This window comes from Lynx canadensis, chromosome B3, assembly GCF_007474595.2.
Source record: "Lynx canadensis isolate LIC74 chromosome B3, mLynCan4.pri.v2, whole genome shotgun sequence".
NCBI lineage: Eukaryota > Metazoa > Chordata > Mammalia > Carnivora > Felidae > Lynx > Lynx canadensis.
In genome coordinates this window covers 135,500,368-135,518,499 of record NC_044308.2, presented here as the reverse complement: position 1 = coordinate 135,518,499, position 18,132 = coordinate 135,500,368, and the positions used below count along the sequence as shown (strand labels likewise).

At 43.3% G+C, this 18,132-nt stretch overlaps 2 protein-coding genes across 4 annotated transcripts; one reads left to right on the top strand and one right to left on the bottom strand.

Annotated features, from left to right (window-relative positions):
- Positions 1–12,975: 12,975 nt before the first annotated feature.
- On the bottom strand, positions 12,976–15,726 carry TMEM251 (transmembrane protein 251). 3 transcript variants are annotated; one of them, XM_030319837.1, is made up of 2 exons: positions 15,683–15,726; positions 12,976–14,317 (listed from the first exon to the last, which is right to left on the bottom strand). In XM_030319837.1, the coding sequence occupies exon 2, from the start codon at positions 14,299–14,301 to the stop codon at positions 13,906–13,908; it is 396 nt and encodes a 131-aa protein (XP_030175697.1). In that variant the 5' UTR covers positions 14,302–14,317; positions 15,683–15,726; the 3' UTR covers positions 12,976–13,905. The 3 variants fall into 3 exon arrangements, with proteins under 3 accessions (XP_030175697.1, XP_030175696.1, XP_030175695.1); XM_030319836.1 differs by lacking the exon at positions 15,683–15,726 and adding an exon at positions 15,196–15,263; XM_030319835.1 differs by lacking the exon at positions 15,683–15,726 and adding an exon at positions 14,742–14,979.
- On the top strand, positions 15,333–17,496 carry MOAP1 (modulator of apoptosis 1). Its single transcript, XM_030319834.1, has 2 exons — positions 15,333–15,556; positions 15,653–17,496. Exon 2 carries the CDS (start codon positions 15,769–15,771, stop codon positions 16,825–16,827), a length of 1,059 nt encoding a protein of 352 aa, XP_030175694.1. The 5' UTR covers positions 15,333–15,556; positions 15,653–15,768; the 3' UTR covers positions 16,828–17,496.
- The last annotated feature ends 636 nt before the right edge of the window (positions 17,497–18,132 follow it).

Below are 18,132 nucleotides of genomic sequence, written 5' to 3'. Positions count from 1 at the left end.
GTGCATGTTTCCTGATTCATTTAGATAGCTAAAATGCAAAGAAATCAAGTAGCATGTATCTAAGGAAATACAAATAGTTATAGAATTTTAGAGTTGGAAGTAACCTTACAGATTATATATGACTTATTTCCAAGATGAATTGAACCTTAGAAGAAGTGTTGCCCTGAGTTTGAGCTAAATATTGGCAGAGATGGGTTGTACACATAGCCTTTAACAGATTACCAAAAAACCCCAAAAGCAGATTATCGTAGTACTTTCCCAGTTACATATTCTGAAATCTATAGTTTGCAAAGTACATACAATTAAGGAAACTGAATTTAGATACCTTTTCATGTCTTTTTTTTTTAATGTTTATTTTGAGAGAGAGACAGACCACACATGCAAATGGGGGAGGGCTAGAGGGAGAGGGAGAGAGCATCCTAAGTAGGTGCCATACTGTCAGCATGAGCCCATCGTGGGGCTTGATCTCAACAACTGTGAGATCATGACCTGAGCTGAAATCAAGAGTTGGACGCTTAACCGACCGAGCCACGAGGTGCCTGATACCTTTTCACATCTTTGAAGTATTGTTTTACTTGGAACATCAGCCTTCCACTAAGTGCTCTTATGTAATCAAAACAATACCAACTAGGAAAAAAAAAATACTAACTGGGAAAAGTTCTATGAATGGTCAGAAATTTCCTTGTTTAGTTTGTGATAATGTCTCCAGTATTGGGACTTCTACTCAGTTATTGACTTCTGATAATCTTTTTCTTCATACAATCCTTTAAAAAACTTACCAGCACAGTTAAAATAGTTCATATGTTTTTTAAGTTTTTCTTTTTTAAATTTTTTTTTCAACGTTTTTTATTTATTTTTTGGGGACAGAGAGAGACAGAGCATGAACAGGGGAGGGGCAGAGAGAGAGGGAGACACAGAATCGGAAACAGGCTCCAGGCTCTGAGCCATCAGCCCAGAGCCTGACGCGGGGCTCGAACTCACGGACCGTGAGATCGTGACCTGGCTGAAGTCGGACGCTTAACCGACTGCGCCACCCAGGTGCCCCTAAGTTTTTCTTTTTTAAAGTTTATTATTATTTTTTTAGTAATCTCTACAGTCAACGTGGCGCTCAAACTCATGACCCAAGGATCAAGAATCACATGCTCTCCCAGCCAAGCCAGCCAGGTGCCCCAAAATAGTTCATATTTTTTAAGTAATAGCTGGATTTTGCTCCTGAATATTTTGCTTTCTTTACTTTTTTTACTTTTTTTTTTCCTTCTTTGTTTCGTAAATATGTTTATAAAGAAGAAATTTCAAGATATTTGTGCTTGTGGCCCAGTGTTTTGAGGTCTGGGTTATAGGTCTGATTGATCTTTTCCTTAATTTTAATACTGATTTTTTTTTTAATTTTAATGTTTATTTATTTTTGACAGAGACAGAGCATGATTGGGGGAGGGGCAGAGAGAGAGGGAGACACAGAATCCAAAGCAGGCTCCAGGCTCTGAGCTGTCAGCACAGAGCCCAACGCGGGGCTTGAACTCACAGACCGCTAGATCATGACCTGAGCCGAAGTCGGACGCTCAACCGACTGAGCCACCCAGGCGCCGCAATACTGATTTTAATACTGCCTGCTTCATAAGTGAGCTACATGTGTGACAAAAAAGATCAGTGTGAAGGCCCAGTATCGAAGTGCCTTGCCTGGTTTTCTAATCTTCTGACTCCTAAGAGTACAAACATTGCCACAGGCAAGCAGGACACAGTTAATCTCTGAATTTCCTTCGAGTTTACTTTTGTACAGGAAAGTCAACTTCACAATCCTAGCTAAAAGTAAGCTTAACACCCGACTTGGATAAGTAATCTTTTAAAATGTGAGACATGGAGTTTAAAATATGAAATATATGGACATTTGCAACATAATGGTTTTTCTAAAAGTGCATTTGTGTCACAAGAAATACTTGTTTTAATAGCATTCTGTGGAACCTATTATAATAGGTTGCTGTTTGTAAGAAAGTTGGAAGATTTTTTTAAAATCACTTGGGAAGAGGGATGCTTGGCTGGCTCAGTTGGTAGAGCATGCGACTTTTTTTTTTTTTTAATGTTTATTTTTGAAAGAGAGAGTGCGAGCAGGGGAGGGGCAGAGAGAGACGGAGACACAGAATAGGAAGCAGGCTCCAGGCTCTGAGCTGTCAGCATACAGCCTGACGTGGGGCTTAAACCCACGAACTAGAAGATCACCAGCTGAGCCAAAGTCTGCCGCTTAACTGACTGAGCCACTCAGGTGCCCCTAGTGCATGTGACCCTTGTTCTCAGAGTCATGAGTTCAAGCCCCGTGTTGGGTATAGAGCTTACTTTCTAAAAAATTTGGGGGCACCTGGGTGGCTCAGTTGGTTAAGCATCCAACTCTTGGTTTCGGCTCAGGTCATGATCTCATGGTTTTGTGGTTTGGAACCCCTCCTTGGGTTCTGCGCTGACGGTGCAGAGCCTGCTTGGGATTCTCTCTCTTCCCTTCTTGCTCTGCCCCTCTCCCACTAACGCTGTCTCTCTCTCAAAATAGATAAACCTTAAAAAATAAAAATTAATTTGGGGGGGAGGAAAACTTACTTTGAAAAAATTATGGGAAATTTTGTCCCCCCAGTTTAGAGATAGTGTTCATACTCAGAGGATTTTCGCTTCTGCAACTAGCTGCCTTTCAAGTCCTCAACCAAGTGACGTCCTTTACCTGTCTAGTTCTTCCTTCAACTTAAACATTTCCTCCAGGAGACTTTCCTGGCTTCCTAGGTGATGTTAGGTCCTCATGCTGTGTGTTTCCTGGTACCTAGCCCCCTGTACTTCCCCCCCACCTTGTATTACGAAATGTACTTTAGGGGTGCCTGGGTGGCTCAGTCAGTTAAGCATCCAACTTTGGTTCAGGTCATGATCTCAGGGTTCTCTGAGTTTGAACCCCACATCAGGCTCTCTGCTGTCAGTTTGGAGCCCACTTTGGATCCTCTGTCTCCCTCTCACTGCCCTTCCCCTGCTCGTGTGTGCACACACGAGCTCTCAAAAACAAACATTAAAAAAATTTTTTTAATAAATAAAAAAATGAAATATACTTTATTAGAATTATTCCTTCAGGGGAAGGAAAAAATTATGCCTTCAGCTGCTTAGAATTTTTTTTTTGATTTTTACTAAAAGAAAATTCAATTGATAGTGAAAAAAAATTTTTTTGGGGGGGGCGCCTGGGTGGCTCAGTCGGTTAAGCGTCCGACTTCGGCTCAGGTCATGATCTCACGGTCCGTGAGTTCAAGCCCCGTGTCAGGCTCTGTGCCGACAGCTCAGAGCCTGGAGCCCACTTCGGATTCTGTGTCTCCCTCTCTCTCTGCCCCTCCCCCGTTCATGCTCTGTCTCTCTGTCTCAAAAATAAATAAACGTTAAAAAAAAAAATTGTTTTTAAATAAAAAATAAAAAAATAAAAAATTTTTTTTTTTTTTATTGAGAAGACTTTTACTTTAAAAGAAAATAAAGTTTAGGTTTTCTTCCAAATGACAAAATCAGTTGGAGACACTTGTGGCCCTCAGTTTATTGTACTTTTGTTTAGTTCCTATTTAGCCTATTAAAGATACATCTATTTCTCAGTGGGATTGTCCAATCTGAACAAATAGAGAATATCTTCTATACTCCTAGGTTTCATACATAAGAGATTCTGAAAACCTAGGCTTTTTAAACTCAATTGTCAATCAGTGTGTTGTGCTGAAATGTTTACAAGAAATGCCTGTTTGGACTTATTGTGGGGTAGCTGAGCACTGCAAAATTCAAAACTGCATTGCCATAAAATTAGCATGTGATGGTTACAAATAAAATTTACATGTTTGAGGAAATTGATTACAATCATTTTGTGATAATTATTTCCTGGATATTTAATGTAAAATCCTCACCTAATGGAGAATGTTTGTAAAATGACACTTTCAGTCTTAACAAATGAGAAACAAATTGACTAGTTTTTGTGAGAGTTTAAATCTCTCATGAGTTAGAACATAATAAATTTCAGGGAGAATCAAGATTTGTAATGTAAAACAAAACCATAGAAGTACTAAAAAAAATGGAGTAGGGGCACCTGAGTGGCTCAGTTGGTTCAGCGTCCAACTCTTGGTTTCTGCTCAGGTCATGATCTTGTGGTCATGAACACATGGTCATGGGATCAAGCCCTGCATCTGGCCCCAAGCTCAAAGCCAGGAGCCTGCTCGGGATTCTCTCTCTGCCCTTCCCATACAGGTGTGTTTTCTCTCTCTGTCTCTCTCTCTCTCAAAAAAAAAAAAAAAATAACTCTTTTTAAAAGAGAAAGAATATAGAGTAATAGTTTTTATAGTCTCAGAGTGAGGAAGGTGTCTTTCCTAAGCAAGATTTTTTAAAATCCAGAAACCATAATAGAAGAGATTAGTAAATGTGATTACATAATAATGAAAAATTTGGAATATTCTATAAATAAGATTAAAAGACAGAGAGGGAAAAAGTATTTGGCATTTTCAGCACATAATGACTAAGAACTATTTCCTTTTATAGATCTCATGTATACCAGTCAAACCATAGAAGTGGGCAAAGGAAAGAAATAGCAAAATCACAAGAAGAGAAATACACATGGTTTTTAAATGGGAAAAAAAAAGTAATACTTCAAAGAAATGAAAATTAAAGCCACAATGTGATACCATTTTTTACTTTACAGACTGAAAGATCTAAAGTTTTGATGTAATGTTGAGCTGGAAAGGATGTGAGGGCTATACGGTACTGATGATGAGAGTGTAACTTGGTATAAGCTCTTTGAAAGTCAAGTTGAGGGGCACCTGGGTGGCTCAGTTGGTTAAACATCTGACTTCGGCTCAGGTCATGATCTCACGGGGCTCAATGGGCCCCGTGCTGACAGCCTGGAGCCTCCTTGGGATTCTGCGTCTCCCTCTCTCTCTGTCCTCCCCCACTTGTGCTTTCTCTCTCTCTCTCAAAAATAAACATTAAAAAAAAAAAAAAGTCAGGGGCACCTGGGTGGCTCAGTCAGTTGAGCGACCGACTTCGGCTCAGGTCATGATCTCACAGTTTGTGAGTTCGAGCCCCGCGTCGGGCTCTGTGCTGACAGCTCAGAGCCTGGAGCCTGTTTCAGATTCTGTGTCTCCCTCTCTCTCTGCCCCTCCCCCACTCATGCTCTGTCTCTGTCTCAGAAATAAATAAAAACATTAAAAAAAATTTTTTAAAAAGTCAAGTTGACACTTCTGTCAAAATATTAGGTGTAAAAATAAACAAACAAAAGTTAGATGTACAGGACATGTGGGTGGCTCAGTCGGTTAAGCGTCTGACTCTTTGATTTCAGCTCAGGTCGTGATTTCACAGTTGTGGGATCATGCCCCTTGACAGGCTCTGTGTTGACGGTGTGGACCCTGCTTGGGTTTCTCTCTCTCCCTCGACCCCTCCCCTGCTTGTGCTTTTACTCTCTTTCTCTCAAAATAAATAAATGTTAAAAAAAATGTTAGATGTACTTGTTCTTTGATCCAGCAGTTTCATTTATAGAAACTTTTCCAGTGATAACGGTACACAGGTGCACAGATGTATTTATAACACTATTCATTGCAGCATTATTCTTAGTAAGAAGCGTGTAAAGAACCTAAATGTCCTTTGGCAGAAGACCCTGGTTAATTAAATAAGAATATTCATACAATAATTTGGGGCAGCCATCAAAAAAGGCCAACGTGTAGCTCTGTGTTAAAGATCAATCTCTAGGATACGATGTTAAATGAAAACCAGCAAGATACAGAATAGCGTGTAGAATGGTGCCATTGGAAAATATTGGTGAGATACACATGTAGTACCTAAAAGGATAGCCAGACTGCTTCTGGGCAGAGAGGGAGTTGGGCTGGGAATAAGAGGGAGAGTTTTCCCTGTACACTCTTAACTCTTTGCATTTTTTTAAATGTATTTTGTAGTTTTCTACACACAAGTTACTCTTTCTGAAATGTTGCTGAAACTGTTGAGTTTTTTTTAAAGTAAGCTCTGCACCCAACGTGGGGCTTGAACTCATGATCCTAAGATCAAGAGTTGCATGCTGTACTGACTGAGCCAGCCAGGTGCATAAGTAATTCAGGGCAAAAATTAACCAATCTAGACTTAAAAACCAAAAAAATCCACATTTCCCATCTGATTATTACTTTGTCAGAAAAGGGAGCAGAATGTGACCTCTAAAGAGGTTAGGAAACTGAGCTAATGTGAGGTAAGATACTGTTAAAAAAAAAAAAAAAAAAAAAAAGGCAGTGTTGGTAAAACTGATGTACGTAGCCTCAACCTTGAAAAAATGCCCTCTAGATAGTGCATTATTCTTAAAGTATAAAATGAATTTCACAGTGTTGCTGTAACTATTCCAGTTCTCAGGTGACTTTTGGGATCAGAATTGCTCTATTTAAAGACATGGCCCAGGGAACAGTGAACGCTAGAATATAAGCTTCTATTTAAATCTTTTAAAAAGCAGTAGCTCACATTGGGGCAGTGACAAGGCCATTGGGGTACAGTTTTAAATAGAAATTTACTCCACAGCGCCTGGGTGGCTCAGTTGGTTAAGCATCTGACTTTGGCTTGGGTCATGATCTTGAGGTTTGTGAGTTGGAGCCCCGTGTTGGGCTCTGTGCTGACAGCTCAGAGCCTGGAGCCTGCTTCGGATTCTGTGTCTCCCTCTCTCTCTGCCCCTCCCCCACGCATACCCTGTCTCTCAAAAATAAGCATTAAAAAAAAAATTTTACTCCAATGCAAAAAATTCTGCTGGAGATGGAACTAACTTCTAAAAACACATTACAGAGCTCCTGGGTGGCTCAGTCGGTTGAGCACTCCAACTCAGGTCATGGTCTCACAATTCATGAGTTCGAGCCCCACATCAGGCCCACTGCTATCAGCACGGAGCCTGCTTCAGATCCCCTGTCCGCCTCTCACTCCCCTTCCCCCACTTGCACTCTCTTAAAAATAAATAAAACAAATAAATAAAGAAATGAAAATTAAAACACATTTTGGGGCACCTGGGTGGCTCAGTTGATTAAGTGTCAGACTTAATAACAGGGGCACCTGGGTGGCTCAGTCCATTCAGCCTCTGACTTCGGCTCAGGTTATGATCTCACGGTTACTGGGTTCGAGTCCCACATTGGGCTTTGTGCTGGTAACGCAAAGCCTGTTTCAGATCTTCTGTCCCCATCTCTCTGCCCTTCCCCCGCTTGTGCTCACTTTCTCAAAAACAATCATTTAAAATAATAATAATAATAACACATTACTACTTTAAATGAGTAATTTACGAGCCAAGGTATTGGCTTAAACACCAGAATACTGAAAAATTGTGTGCTGTAACCCTAAGAGCTTGGCAGGACACTTGATGCATATGTTAGGTGGTTTAGGAAACTTATCTTCATGATTGTACCTTGAGAATTACTCAAGGCTCTAACCACCACTTAAAATCTTGTTTATGAATGTGGTATTTTTTTTTTTTTTCCTGCTTGAATAAGGAGAATCCCAAGACAACCAACATCATTGTTGGCAAAAGTAAATGGACTCATTATAAATCTTGGCCTCGGAAAGAACATATCACTACTGAAACCTGAAAAAAGCTTAGCCACTGAATTTATCCAGAACATGTGACAGGGTAGGCTACACACTTAGTAGAAAATGTTAACTTTAACCTTTATTTTCTCTGGAGAGCAAACTAGATTGTTTTGCAGTCTAATGAAAGAGGTATTCAGTGGCAGTAAGAATCGTTCATACAGTAAATAATTAATGAGCACCTACTATGTGCTGTTCTAGGCACAGGGTATACAACAATGAACAGACAAAACCCCTGCCCTCATGGAGTTTAGATTCTGACAAAATACGTAACATGTCATGGGAAGGTAAGTGCTGTAGAGAAAAACATGGGAAAAGGATGCTTAATTTTATTTAAATAGACTGATCAGAGGAAGCCTCACTAAGCTGACAATTCAGCAAAGGTCTGAAGACAGGAATAGAGCAGGCCAGGGCTGAGCATCCAGACAGAAGGTACACTGAGTGCATACGCCCTGAGACCGGTTTTTCTGGCATGTTCTAGAATCAGCAGGAAGATCAGAATGGCTAGAGTGGGGTGAGGAGTGGAGAGAGTAGTAGAAGAAATGGCAGAAAATGGTCAAAGGCCTCTTATTTAGGACTTTGTAAGCCACGTTAAGGGCTTGGATTTTTGTTCTCAGAAGGAAAGCCATGGGAGGGATTTTGAGAGGCATAACATTTTATGTTACCATTTGTTTGATAGACTTCTAGGGGCCTTGAGCAGATTTTGGTAGGTGGAGATAAGATGAGGAGCTTGATGTTGAACAGGTCAAATCTCAGATGCCTCGTATGACATCTTGGTAAATGTCAAATAGGCAGTTGAATATCCAAGTCTGGAGCTCAGGAGAGATGCAAGGTAGCAATATAAATTTGGGCACTTAAAGCCATGAGCCTGGATGGGATGACCAAGGGAGTAAGTATAGAAATGAGAACTGGGGCATGTCAGCATTCAGAAACTGGGCGGATCCCCAGGGAGGAACCAGCAAAAGAGACAGGAGAAGCTGGTGAAGAAGAAGGCAAAGCAGGCAAGTGTCTGGAACTGGGGTAATACCCAGTAGCTACTAGCCACATGTGGCTATATGAACTAATTAAAAAAACTTTTTTTAACGTTTATTCATTTTTGAGACAGAGCGCAAGTGGGGGTGGGGCAGAGAGAAAGGGAGACACAGAATCCAAAGCGGGCTCCAGGCTCCGAGCTGTCAGCACAGAGCCTGACTCGGGGCTTGAATTCACAAACCCTGAGATCATGACTTGAGCCAAAGTTGGATGCTTAACCGACTGGGCCACCCAGGCACCCCTGAATTAAAATTTTAAATTCAGTTCCTCAGCCACACTAGCCACATCTCAAGGGCTCACTTCATATGGCTAGTGGCTACTGATTGGACAACACAGATAGACATAAAACGTTTCCACTATCACTAAAGTTCTACTGGCAGTACTAATCCAGAAACCAATTGAAGAAGGTATCTCAAGGACAGGGAGCGTGTCAAAAACTGCCAAGGGATAATTTAAGGGCTGAGACTTGACCATCTGGTGTAGTTAAGAGTAAGTGACCAGTGACCTCTTGACAACAGAGCAATTTGGGTAGAGTGGGAGGCTAAGCCTGATAGAAGTATATTCAGGATAACCTGGAGAGGAACTAGAACCAGAAAAGATACTTCATTCTTGACCCTGGGCTCCGGCAGGCCGCTGTTTGCAGTATACTCTATAGGCCATGTCCATGCTAACACTGCTATTGTGGAGGGCCTGACAAGCCTGGTATGGGGCTCCTGGGGCTACAGACCCGGATCCATTCCAATCTGCTACAGGAATAGCTCAGGACCATGGACATCACCATTGGACTCACCTCCTGCTTTGTTTTCTCCTGTCATGGGCTGGGTCTTGTCACATTTGGAGAGCTACGCGAAGCAGGAGTGAGGGGGACTGTCCTCTCCTTCACCTTGTGACGTGACCATCCCTGGTCTGGTCTGTCCTTATCACGTCTGCTGAATTCCTAGCTGGCCTCCCTTGGATCATGGCCTTCAGTTACAATGACCTCTTCTATAATCATGACCTGTTGATTTTCCATAGTGACATCCTGGGACCACATGTATCAGTTTATAAGGCCCTGCTCTGTAGCCCCCCCCCCACCCCCCTTGTAACAATGTCTACTTAAACCTTGAAAAAATATATAGACATCTGTTTAAAGATTTGCAGTTCAGGGGCGCCTGGGTGGCGCAGTCGGTTAAGCGTCCGACTTCAGCCAGGTCACGATCTCGCGGTCCGTGAGTTCGAGCCCCGCGTCGGGCTCTGGGCTGACGGCTCAGAGCCTGGAGCCTGCTTCCGATTCTGTGTCTCCCTCTCTCTCTGCCCCTCCCCCGTTCATGCTCTCTCTCTGTCTCAAAAATAAATAAAAACGTTAAAAAAAAAAAAATTTAAAGATTTGCAGTTCAAATAGCTCAGGTGAACTTACCACAAAATATTTGTTGAAGCTGTGCCAAAGACCAATACAGCTGTCATGACTAACAGTTGAATCTTTGTGGTGCATAAGAACCCATGGCCCAGGGGTGCCTGGGTGGCTCAGTCGTTTAAGCATCTGACTTCAGCTCAGGTCACGATTTCATGGCTTGTAGTTCAAGCCCCTCATCAGGCGCTCTGCTGTCAGCAGAGCCTGCTTCAGATCCTGTCTCCCTCGCCCTCTGCCCCTCCCCCATTCACACTCTCTCCCTCTCTCAAAAATAAACATACGCACACAAACCATAGCCCAATGGTTCCAGTACAATCATTTGAAGAGCTCTAAAAACACAGTTGTCTGTTCTCCTCCCCCAGAGACTGAGAAAACTGGGAAGGGATCTTGGCATTGTTTATACGAAGAGTTTTGCTTTCTTTTTTTATTTCTTTGGATGATTCTAATATACAGCTCCTGTTCAAGACGTATTCACTGTCTGAGACCAAAACAAAAATACTAATGCATGATTCCCAATCATGGTCCAGAATTCTATGGAACTTAAAAATATATTGGAGAATTTATAAAGTGATGGCACACACTTGATGCAGAGTCATGTGGTATTGTGGTAAGCTTTTCTACCAGTGTTTTGGAGACTGAGAATGTTAAATCCATCAAGAAGGAAATCAACACTAGATAATCTCAATAAGACTAGAACACTCACTACCCATGGTGAACAAACATACCAGTTTGATTATTTTATGGGTGCAGTTACTCTTGTAGGAGTACTTTATCTCATGATTCCACCTCCCCAAAGAAAAGCTTTTTTTTATTTTGTTACTTTATAAGGTTTTTTTTTAATATGAAATTTATTGTCAAATTGGTTTCCATTCAACACCCAGTGCTCATCCCAACAGATGCCCTCCTCAATGCCCATCTCCCACCCCTCATCAACCCTCAGTTTATTCTCAGTTTTTTAAGAGTTTCTTACGGTTTGCCTCCTTCCCTCTCTGTAACTTTTTTTTTCTCTCCCCCTCCCCCATGGTCTTCTGTTAAAGAAAAGCTTTTTAATCAATTATAAAAGCTTTGAAATAGAATCATATTCTAAACTTAGGAAATCACACTTTTACTTTAAAACTGGTAGCACCTTTAAAACGAGAAAGGTCACGTGGTGACTCCATAAATTAGATGTTGTTTCTGCAGTTCAGTTTATTCTCTATCCTGGCACTTTCAAAAAAATAAAATATCTGGCATATTTCCATGAAAAGCACTCAACAGGTTTTACTTCATTTCAGGTGTGGTTGCAAATAAAGGGACTTAGTAAGCCACTACGGGATAGAACTCTTGTTTTTCTCACTTCCGGAAGCAGATATCATTGGCTAGTTATGGATCCTAGGATGCTTGCTCTTTCCCTAAAATCCCTGAAGCACTTTCTATATTTGCCATTTATCTAATCCCGTATTTACTGCTTATTGTATCGTGACGTGAATAGGAAACAAATGACTCAATGTAACACACAGGTCTTCTATCCATCAGTTTTAACCTCCCCGTCAATCTAATACAGTTAGATTAATTTCACCTTTCCCTCTATAAAGAGCGCTTTGAACTATTAAATAGCCATAGACAAAACAGGAATGATTCACAACTTGGATACTTCATTCCTAAATAATCAAAAAACATGAACCTTGCAATCTGAAACTTAGTAATTATTTTCTGGAAGTACTAAATTACTCCTACTCTATTTTAATATTTCTATTACCAAGGCAATCTGGTCTTGAAAGATAGAGATGGACTGAGCATTTACTTACCAAATCCCCAAACGCTACAATTTGAAGTATAAGAGATAAAATCTGCTTCAATAAAAAGCAATTACTATTTAATAAGACAAATGATAAGCTCACAAACCTTGCATTATGTCAAGCATTTATAAAATGAAAAAAAAATTGAAATCGTTTTCTTAAATCGTTTTCAAACTACCACTGCCTCAAGAGTAATCAAATAAAGAAACTGCTCAATGATTTTCCCCAAATTACCCTCTTTTTTTCCGAGAAGCAGTATAATGGAATGATAGAGCTGGAGATCTGAAGCCAGACATCCTGGATTCATATCCTGGCTCTTCCACGTGCTTGCTGTGGAACCACGGGCAAGTTCTTAACTCCTGTGCTTAATTCGGGTTTCCTCATGTTCACTCAGAATCACTCAGAAAGGGGTAAATCGCTCAGAAAGCGGTATCTGCAGTATGCATACTACCAGTTAAGTGCTCAAAAGATGCCAAGTGATTGGGTTACCTGACCCTCACAGAAAAAGGCATTTCAAATTGCTGCCTACTTGGAAGATTTCAGTGTACTGTAGCCAAGATGTATCATTTCAGTCACTAGAGCTTTGGAAGAAGTAAAGGGAAAGTGAGACTGCCTGCCTGGAGAAGGATCTGACCTTGCTGCTTTTGAGGCGACAAACATACCAGCTCTATCTTTCAAGGAAAGCTTGCTGTGGAATGTTCAGCCTTCCATTCGAATCAAATCAGACTTCAATGCTGAGGCTGGTAGAACACGTTTAGATTTTCGGTAGCTCATACAAACTGATAAAAACCTTCCAATAATGCCATTTCCATTCCTTGGCCTAGCTAGACAGAGAATACCGTGAAACGTGTCATTTCTGAGAAGCAAATGACGGTGGTTAGGAACAAAGGAAGCAGATGCCTGGTTACCCCTGGCTCTGCTGCTTACCAGGTGTGGGACCTTAACAGGCAAGTTACTTTTCACTTCTCTACCTCAGTGTCCTTATCTGTAAAGCCTGGATAATTGTTTTCTTAGGGTTGTTTAGAGGATTCAATGAGTTAATTCGTGTAAAGCTCTTAGAAGAAGGCCCAACAGAATAAGCACCAAAAGAGGTTATGGTTATTATTAAAATCTATTCGTGTAAAATATTTCCTTGGTATTAATGCCATTACTGTATAAAAATACATCTTGATCCCACCCAGAAAAAAAAAGAAAAAAAAATCCTAAAATCTGAGATTTCCATGTTTTAGTTATTTGTATTGGTACCAGACATGAGGTAGGAAGTACAAATGCAAAAGAGGAAGTACAAGGATCACATCTTCATGCAATTAACCTGTTGCCTGAAGACTGGACCTTAGGCCAGAAAAGAAACTCACAAGGCTGATGACCTGGTAGGATGTTAGAGTGGTGTCACACATCGACAGAGACTGGACGAAATATTTTCACTGAACACCTCGTTTCCATCTTCCGTGGGTGAGATTTCTCAACTTCCAAACATTGAGTTTCTTCCCAAGTAATTTTTAAAAAACCAAAGGCATTAATAATGCTGATAATGCCAGTAGCCTTACCAAAAGGAAGCACAAACTTTGTTTATCAAGACAGCCATCACCTCAATAATTGTATGCCAATTTCTCACAAACTGATAGCAAGCAAGCATAAATAGTTGGCTTAGTTTACAAGGTTGAACTGGTGTTTTAGTTTGAAGAATTTTAAAGCAAGCCAGGTAACTGTATAAAATTTAAATTTTATGACCATGTTTGGACCTTTTTACATTAAGCACAATGGAAATTTTCATATTTATTTTCTTCCCCAAAGGAAAAATTTCTGAATCATCACTATGTTGCACAGTAGAATAAAAATAGGAGTTCAGGTACTTATTCAAGTTTCTAAAGAATGCAAATAACAGACACGATTTTACTTCCAAAAGCTGAAGTCATCAACATGATTCTGTAGTACTGTATCTCAGGCTTCATTTAAAAAGTCATTATTATTCCGATAAAGAGAGCCCCCTGGTCACACTTTTTAGAAAGCCTCTGCCCCACCACAACTTCCTGAGATCTGTGAAGAAACTGCAGTCTTGTGATCAGGTTCCATATAGCACTGGCAGTTTTGTATTGTAAGGAAAAATGGTGACCGATTTGATTTTACTTGATTTTACGTGTCAATCAGTTGTAGTCTGCTGATCTGATTAGAAGCCTTGACAAATGCCTGGTGGCGATTGCAAATAACTGCCAAGCATATGGGGATAATACAATAGCCCACCGTTTTGGGGTCAGCTCTTGTACAAGAATAAAGGAACAAAAACATCTGTAAATAAGGGATCAGAAAAATAATTGTCCAAAACCAAAACGGCAGGGAGAGTAACCGAGCTTTCAAGGAGTGTGTCCATGTGGTTCCTTCAAGGGGCTCTTCCGGGTGCTGCTGAATGTGTTCCAAGGCCAGCCTGTTGTAAGTCTCATTGATTTCAAAAACATAGTAAAATGCTGCTGCACTTGCTAACAAATACAATCCCACTCCAATCCATCCCATCCTCTGACGGAAGTTCATCATTCTCCATGCTCTGTGCCTTCAAATTTAAAAAAAAATTACAAATTAGGGTCTAGTAACGCGGTCATGGCAACTATTCCATTAATGCATTTAAAGTTCAAAATCATTAGATTTACATTTTCTAAGAAAAGTAAACAACTCACAGCTTCTTTTATGTAATAATTACGAAGAAGTAAGGTTTCACTGCATATTGAGAGTGCTTTTTATGTGACTCCCACAGAAAAAAATCAAATCACTATATTCCGGCTGAAATGGGTCCAGCACAACTTCCCTTGAGAAAGTGGAATTAAACTGGTTTCCTACGGAACACTTCACTTTTATAGTTCAAATACTTTCTGGCTTAAACGGTACTGTTTCAGTAATGTTTTACGTGAACATTCGATTCTCCAAGTCAAACCAATGTCGGAGCCCCCAAGTTAAGACAGTAACTCTTAAACACTTACAATGGTCCCGAAAATCTTCCTGTTCCCACGGCAAGCGTTAAAGAGTCACTCAGTTCTGAATAATCGGGTGGTTTTGGCATTTCAGAGAAAGCCACCATAAGAGAAATCCCCGGGGTCACCGGCTGGGAGAAATGGGAGCGCGGCCAGCCCGGAGCACAAGCTAATTGTGATTAAGCACAGCGTGACTGCGGCCAGTCACGCGGCGGCCGGGCCACTGTGGCTGCGGCCGGAGCCCCAGCCCGTGTCACCCGGCCGGGCCGGGAGGCTCCCCAGCCCCCCGGGCCTCCCCGGCAGCCGGCCCCGCCCCCCGCCGCGGTGCAGCGCCGGCGGCCGCGACCAAGGGCTGCGCGGGCGGCGCCGGGCCCGGGCCTCTCCGCCTCGCCGCGCCGGGAACCCAGTGCCGGACAGCAGCCACCGGCCGAGCCTGCAGGAACGAGCAGCTCCCGGATCTCACCTTCCTGTCCCGTTTGGCCCGCCCGCCCGCCGTCCCGGATGCTACCACAGTCGGGATTTCCGGCTCGGGCCGGAAGGGCGCGCGCTCCTCCCCGTCGTGACGCCGCGCCACCTCCCCGCGCGCCGGGTACTGCTCCCACTTGCCCCGGTGGGGCCCAGGACCGGGGACCGCAGCTGCGACCCCGGGGGTCGGGGCGCATCCCTTTCCGGGGGTGGCCGTCTGGGCCGGGCGACTCCGGACCTCCTCGGCCCGGTTGCCGGTGGCTCGCCGCGGAGAGCTGCGCGGCTACGGGGCGGACCGCCGTACCCCGGTCGCGCCTGGCGGAGGATAGCGGCGAGGGGCGCCCGCGGCCGCAGAGAGGGTGAGACGGCCGCCTGTTGCAGTGGGACCGGTGCGGGGCCTCTCGGGGCCGGGGTCACTGACACCTGCAGCTAACCTGACTGCTTTGTCCTCGCAGGCCGCCGGTCGGGACGTTGACGGCACTTACCTGGGGTGCCGCAGAGAAACGCCGTGAATTGCGGGGGCATCAGTACCCCGGCCAAATTAGAATTTAAATACGTTGTTTTGAGCACCATGACGCTGAGACTTTTAGAAGACTGGTGCAGGGGGATGGATGTGAACCCTCGGAAAGCGCTGTTGATTGCCGGCATCCCCCCGACCTGCACTGCGGCGGAAATCGAGGAGGCTCTGCGGGCTGGTTTAGCGCCCTTGGGCGAGTACTCACTGCTGGGGAGGATGTTCCGGCGGGTGGAGAACTGGAATGTAGCCTTAGTAGGGCTAACCGAGGAGACTAGTCATGCTCTGGTCCCTAAGGAGATCCCTGGAAAAGGGGGTGTCTGGAGAGTGATCTTTAAGCCTCCGGACCCGGATAATGAATTTTTAAGCAGATTAAACGAATTCTTAGAGGGAGAGGGTACAACACTGGGTGAGTTGACCAGAGCTCTTGGATATGGAAACGACCGTTCCGACCTAGACCAGGACAGGATCCCAGAAATCCAGGCCCCTATGTTGGCACAGGCATTACATGAGGCTCTTCAGCCTGCCCTGCAATACCTGAAATACAAAAAGCTCAGAGTGTTCTCAGGCAGCGATCCTCCAGAACCAGGAGAAGAAGAATTTGAATCTTGGCTGTTTCATACCACTCAGATGATGAAGACATGGCAGGTGTCAGATGCAGAGAAAAGAAGGCGATTGCTAGAGAGCCTTAGAGGCCCAGCATTTGATGTTATTCGAGTCCTTAAGATAAACAATCCTTCCATTACAGTGGCTGAATGCCTGCGGGCCCTTGAGCAGGTTTTTGGGGTTATCGACAATCCTAGGGAATTGCAGGTCAGATATCTGACCACTTATCAGAAGGATGAAGAAAAACTGTCAGCTTACGTGTTAAGGTTGGAGCCTTTATTACAGAAGCTGGTAGAGAGAGGAGCAATCGAGAAAGATGTTGTGAATCAGGCCCGCCTAGACCAAATCTTTGCCGGAGCAATCCACAGAACGCTTCGCAGGAAGCTTCCCGTGCCAAAGGACGGCCCCGCCCCTGGCTTTTTGGAATTACTGGCACTGATAAAGGATGAAGAGGCAGCTGAGGAGGAGGAGGCCCTTCTCCAGGCAGGGTTAAAAGGGCGTTTCTCCTGAATCTTAGGAAACCAGGAAGAGACAGCCGGCCGCAAGCATGAAGCATGAAGGTAGAACAGTCATTGGACTCCGTGATGGACGTTAATCAATCCCTTCCTCACGCTGCCAAGTAACTCATTGTGTTCTTCTCGGTCTAAATCCTTTGTCATTCCTGTGCCTCGTTAATGTTTCCTAAGTGTGTCATAGACTAGGAAGGACGTAATTCTGCACTAGCATTTATGTATTTAAATTTACCCCTGTGAATTTGCCATATAAAATTGTACAGAGGGTCTGGCACCACATACGTCTGGTGCTCCGAGAGGACAGGCAAGGCTCAGTTGCATGTGCTGACCGTTGAGATGTCAGCTTCTGTGGTAACAGGTGCAAAGATAGCATGTTGGATGTGATTATTATAGATTTTAGATGTGTGTTGTCTATATTTATTATGGAGATATGAGCAGGGGTTAAGATGCTAAGGTATTTTCTGTTTGAATCACAATTTTACTGATTCTGTGCAATCAGAACAAGAAGCAGAATCAAATGCTGAGGTTGATAAGTTTGTCAGCTGTCCCCTCGAACCCCAGATTTCTGATATGTGTCGTCAGAACATCCGTGCTGAATGCCATTTTAATAGGTGTTATAAGATGACCTATGTGAACTTCTAAAATAAAGGAATGCTGATAAAATGACCTTTTTTTAAAAAATCTGTTTTATTTATATCAAGATTCCAAGAGAGATTTCATCTGAACGTACGGTTCCAGCGGCGCCTGGGTGGCTCCATCCGATAAGCATCCATCTTCGGCTCCGGTGATGATCTCACAGCTTTCCTGAGTTCAAGCCCTGCTTCAGGCTCTGTGCTGACAGCTCGGAGCCTGGAGCCTGCTTCAGATTCTGTGTCTCCTCTCTCTGCCCATCCCCCGCTTGTGCTCTGTCTCTCTCTGTCTCTAAATGAATGAATGAATGAATGAATCTTGGGCGCCTGGGTGGCTCAGTAGATTGAGTGTCCAACTTCAGCTTAGGTCATGTTCTCACAGTTCGTGAGTTTGGGCCCCACAGTGGGCTCTGTGCTGACAGCTCAGAGCCTGGAGCCTGCTTCGAATTCTGTCTCCCTCTCTCTCTCTGCCCCTCTCCTGCTTGTGCTCTGTCTCTCTTTCTCTCTTAAAAATAAACAAACATTTAAAAAAAAAAAGAAGTAGGAGATACACGGGATGCCTGGGTGGCTCAGTCGGTTAAGCATCTGACTTCGACTCAGGTGAGTTCAAGCCCCGCGTCGGGCTCTGTGCTGACAGCTCAGAGCCTGGAGCCTGCTTCAGATTCCATGTCTCC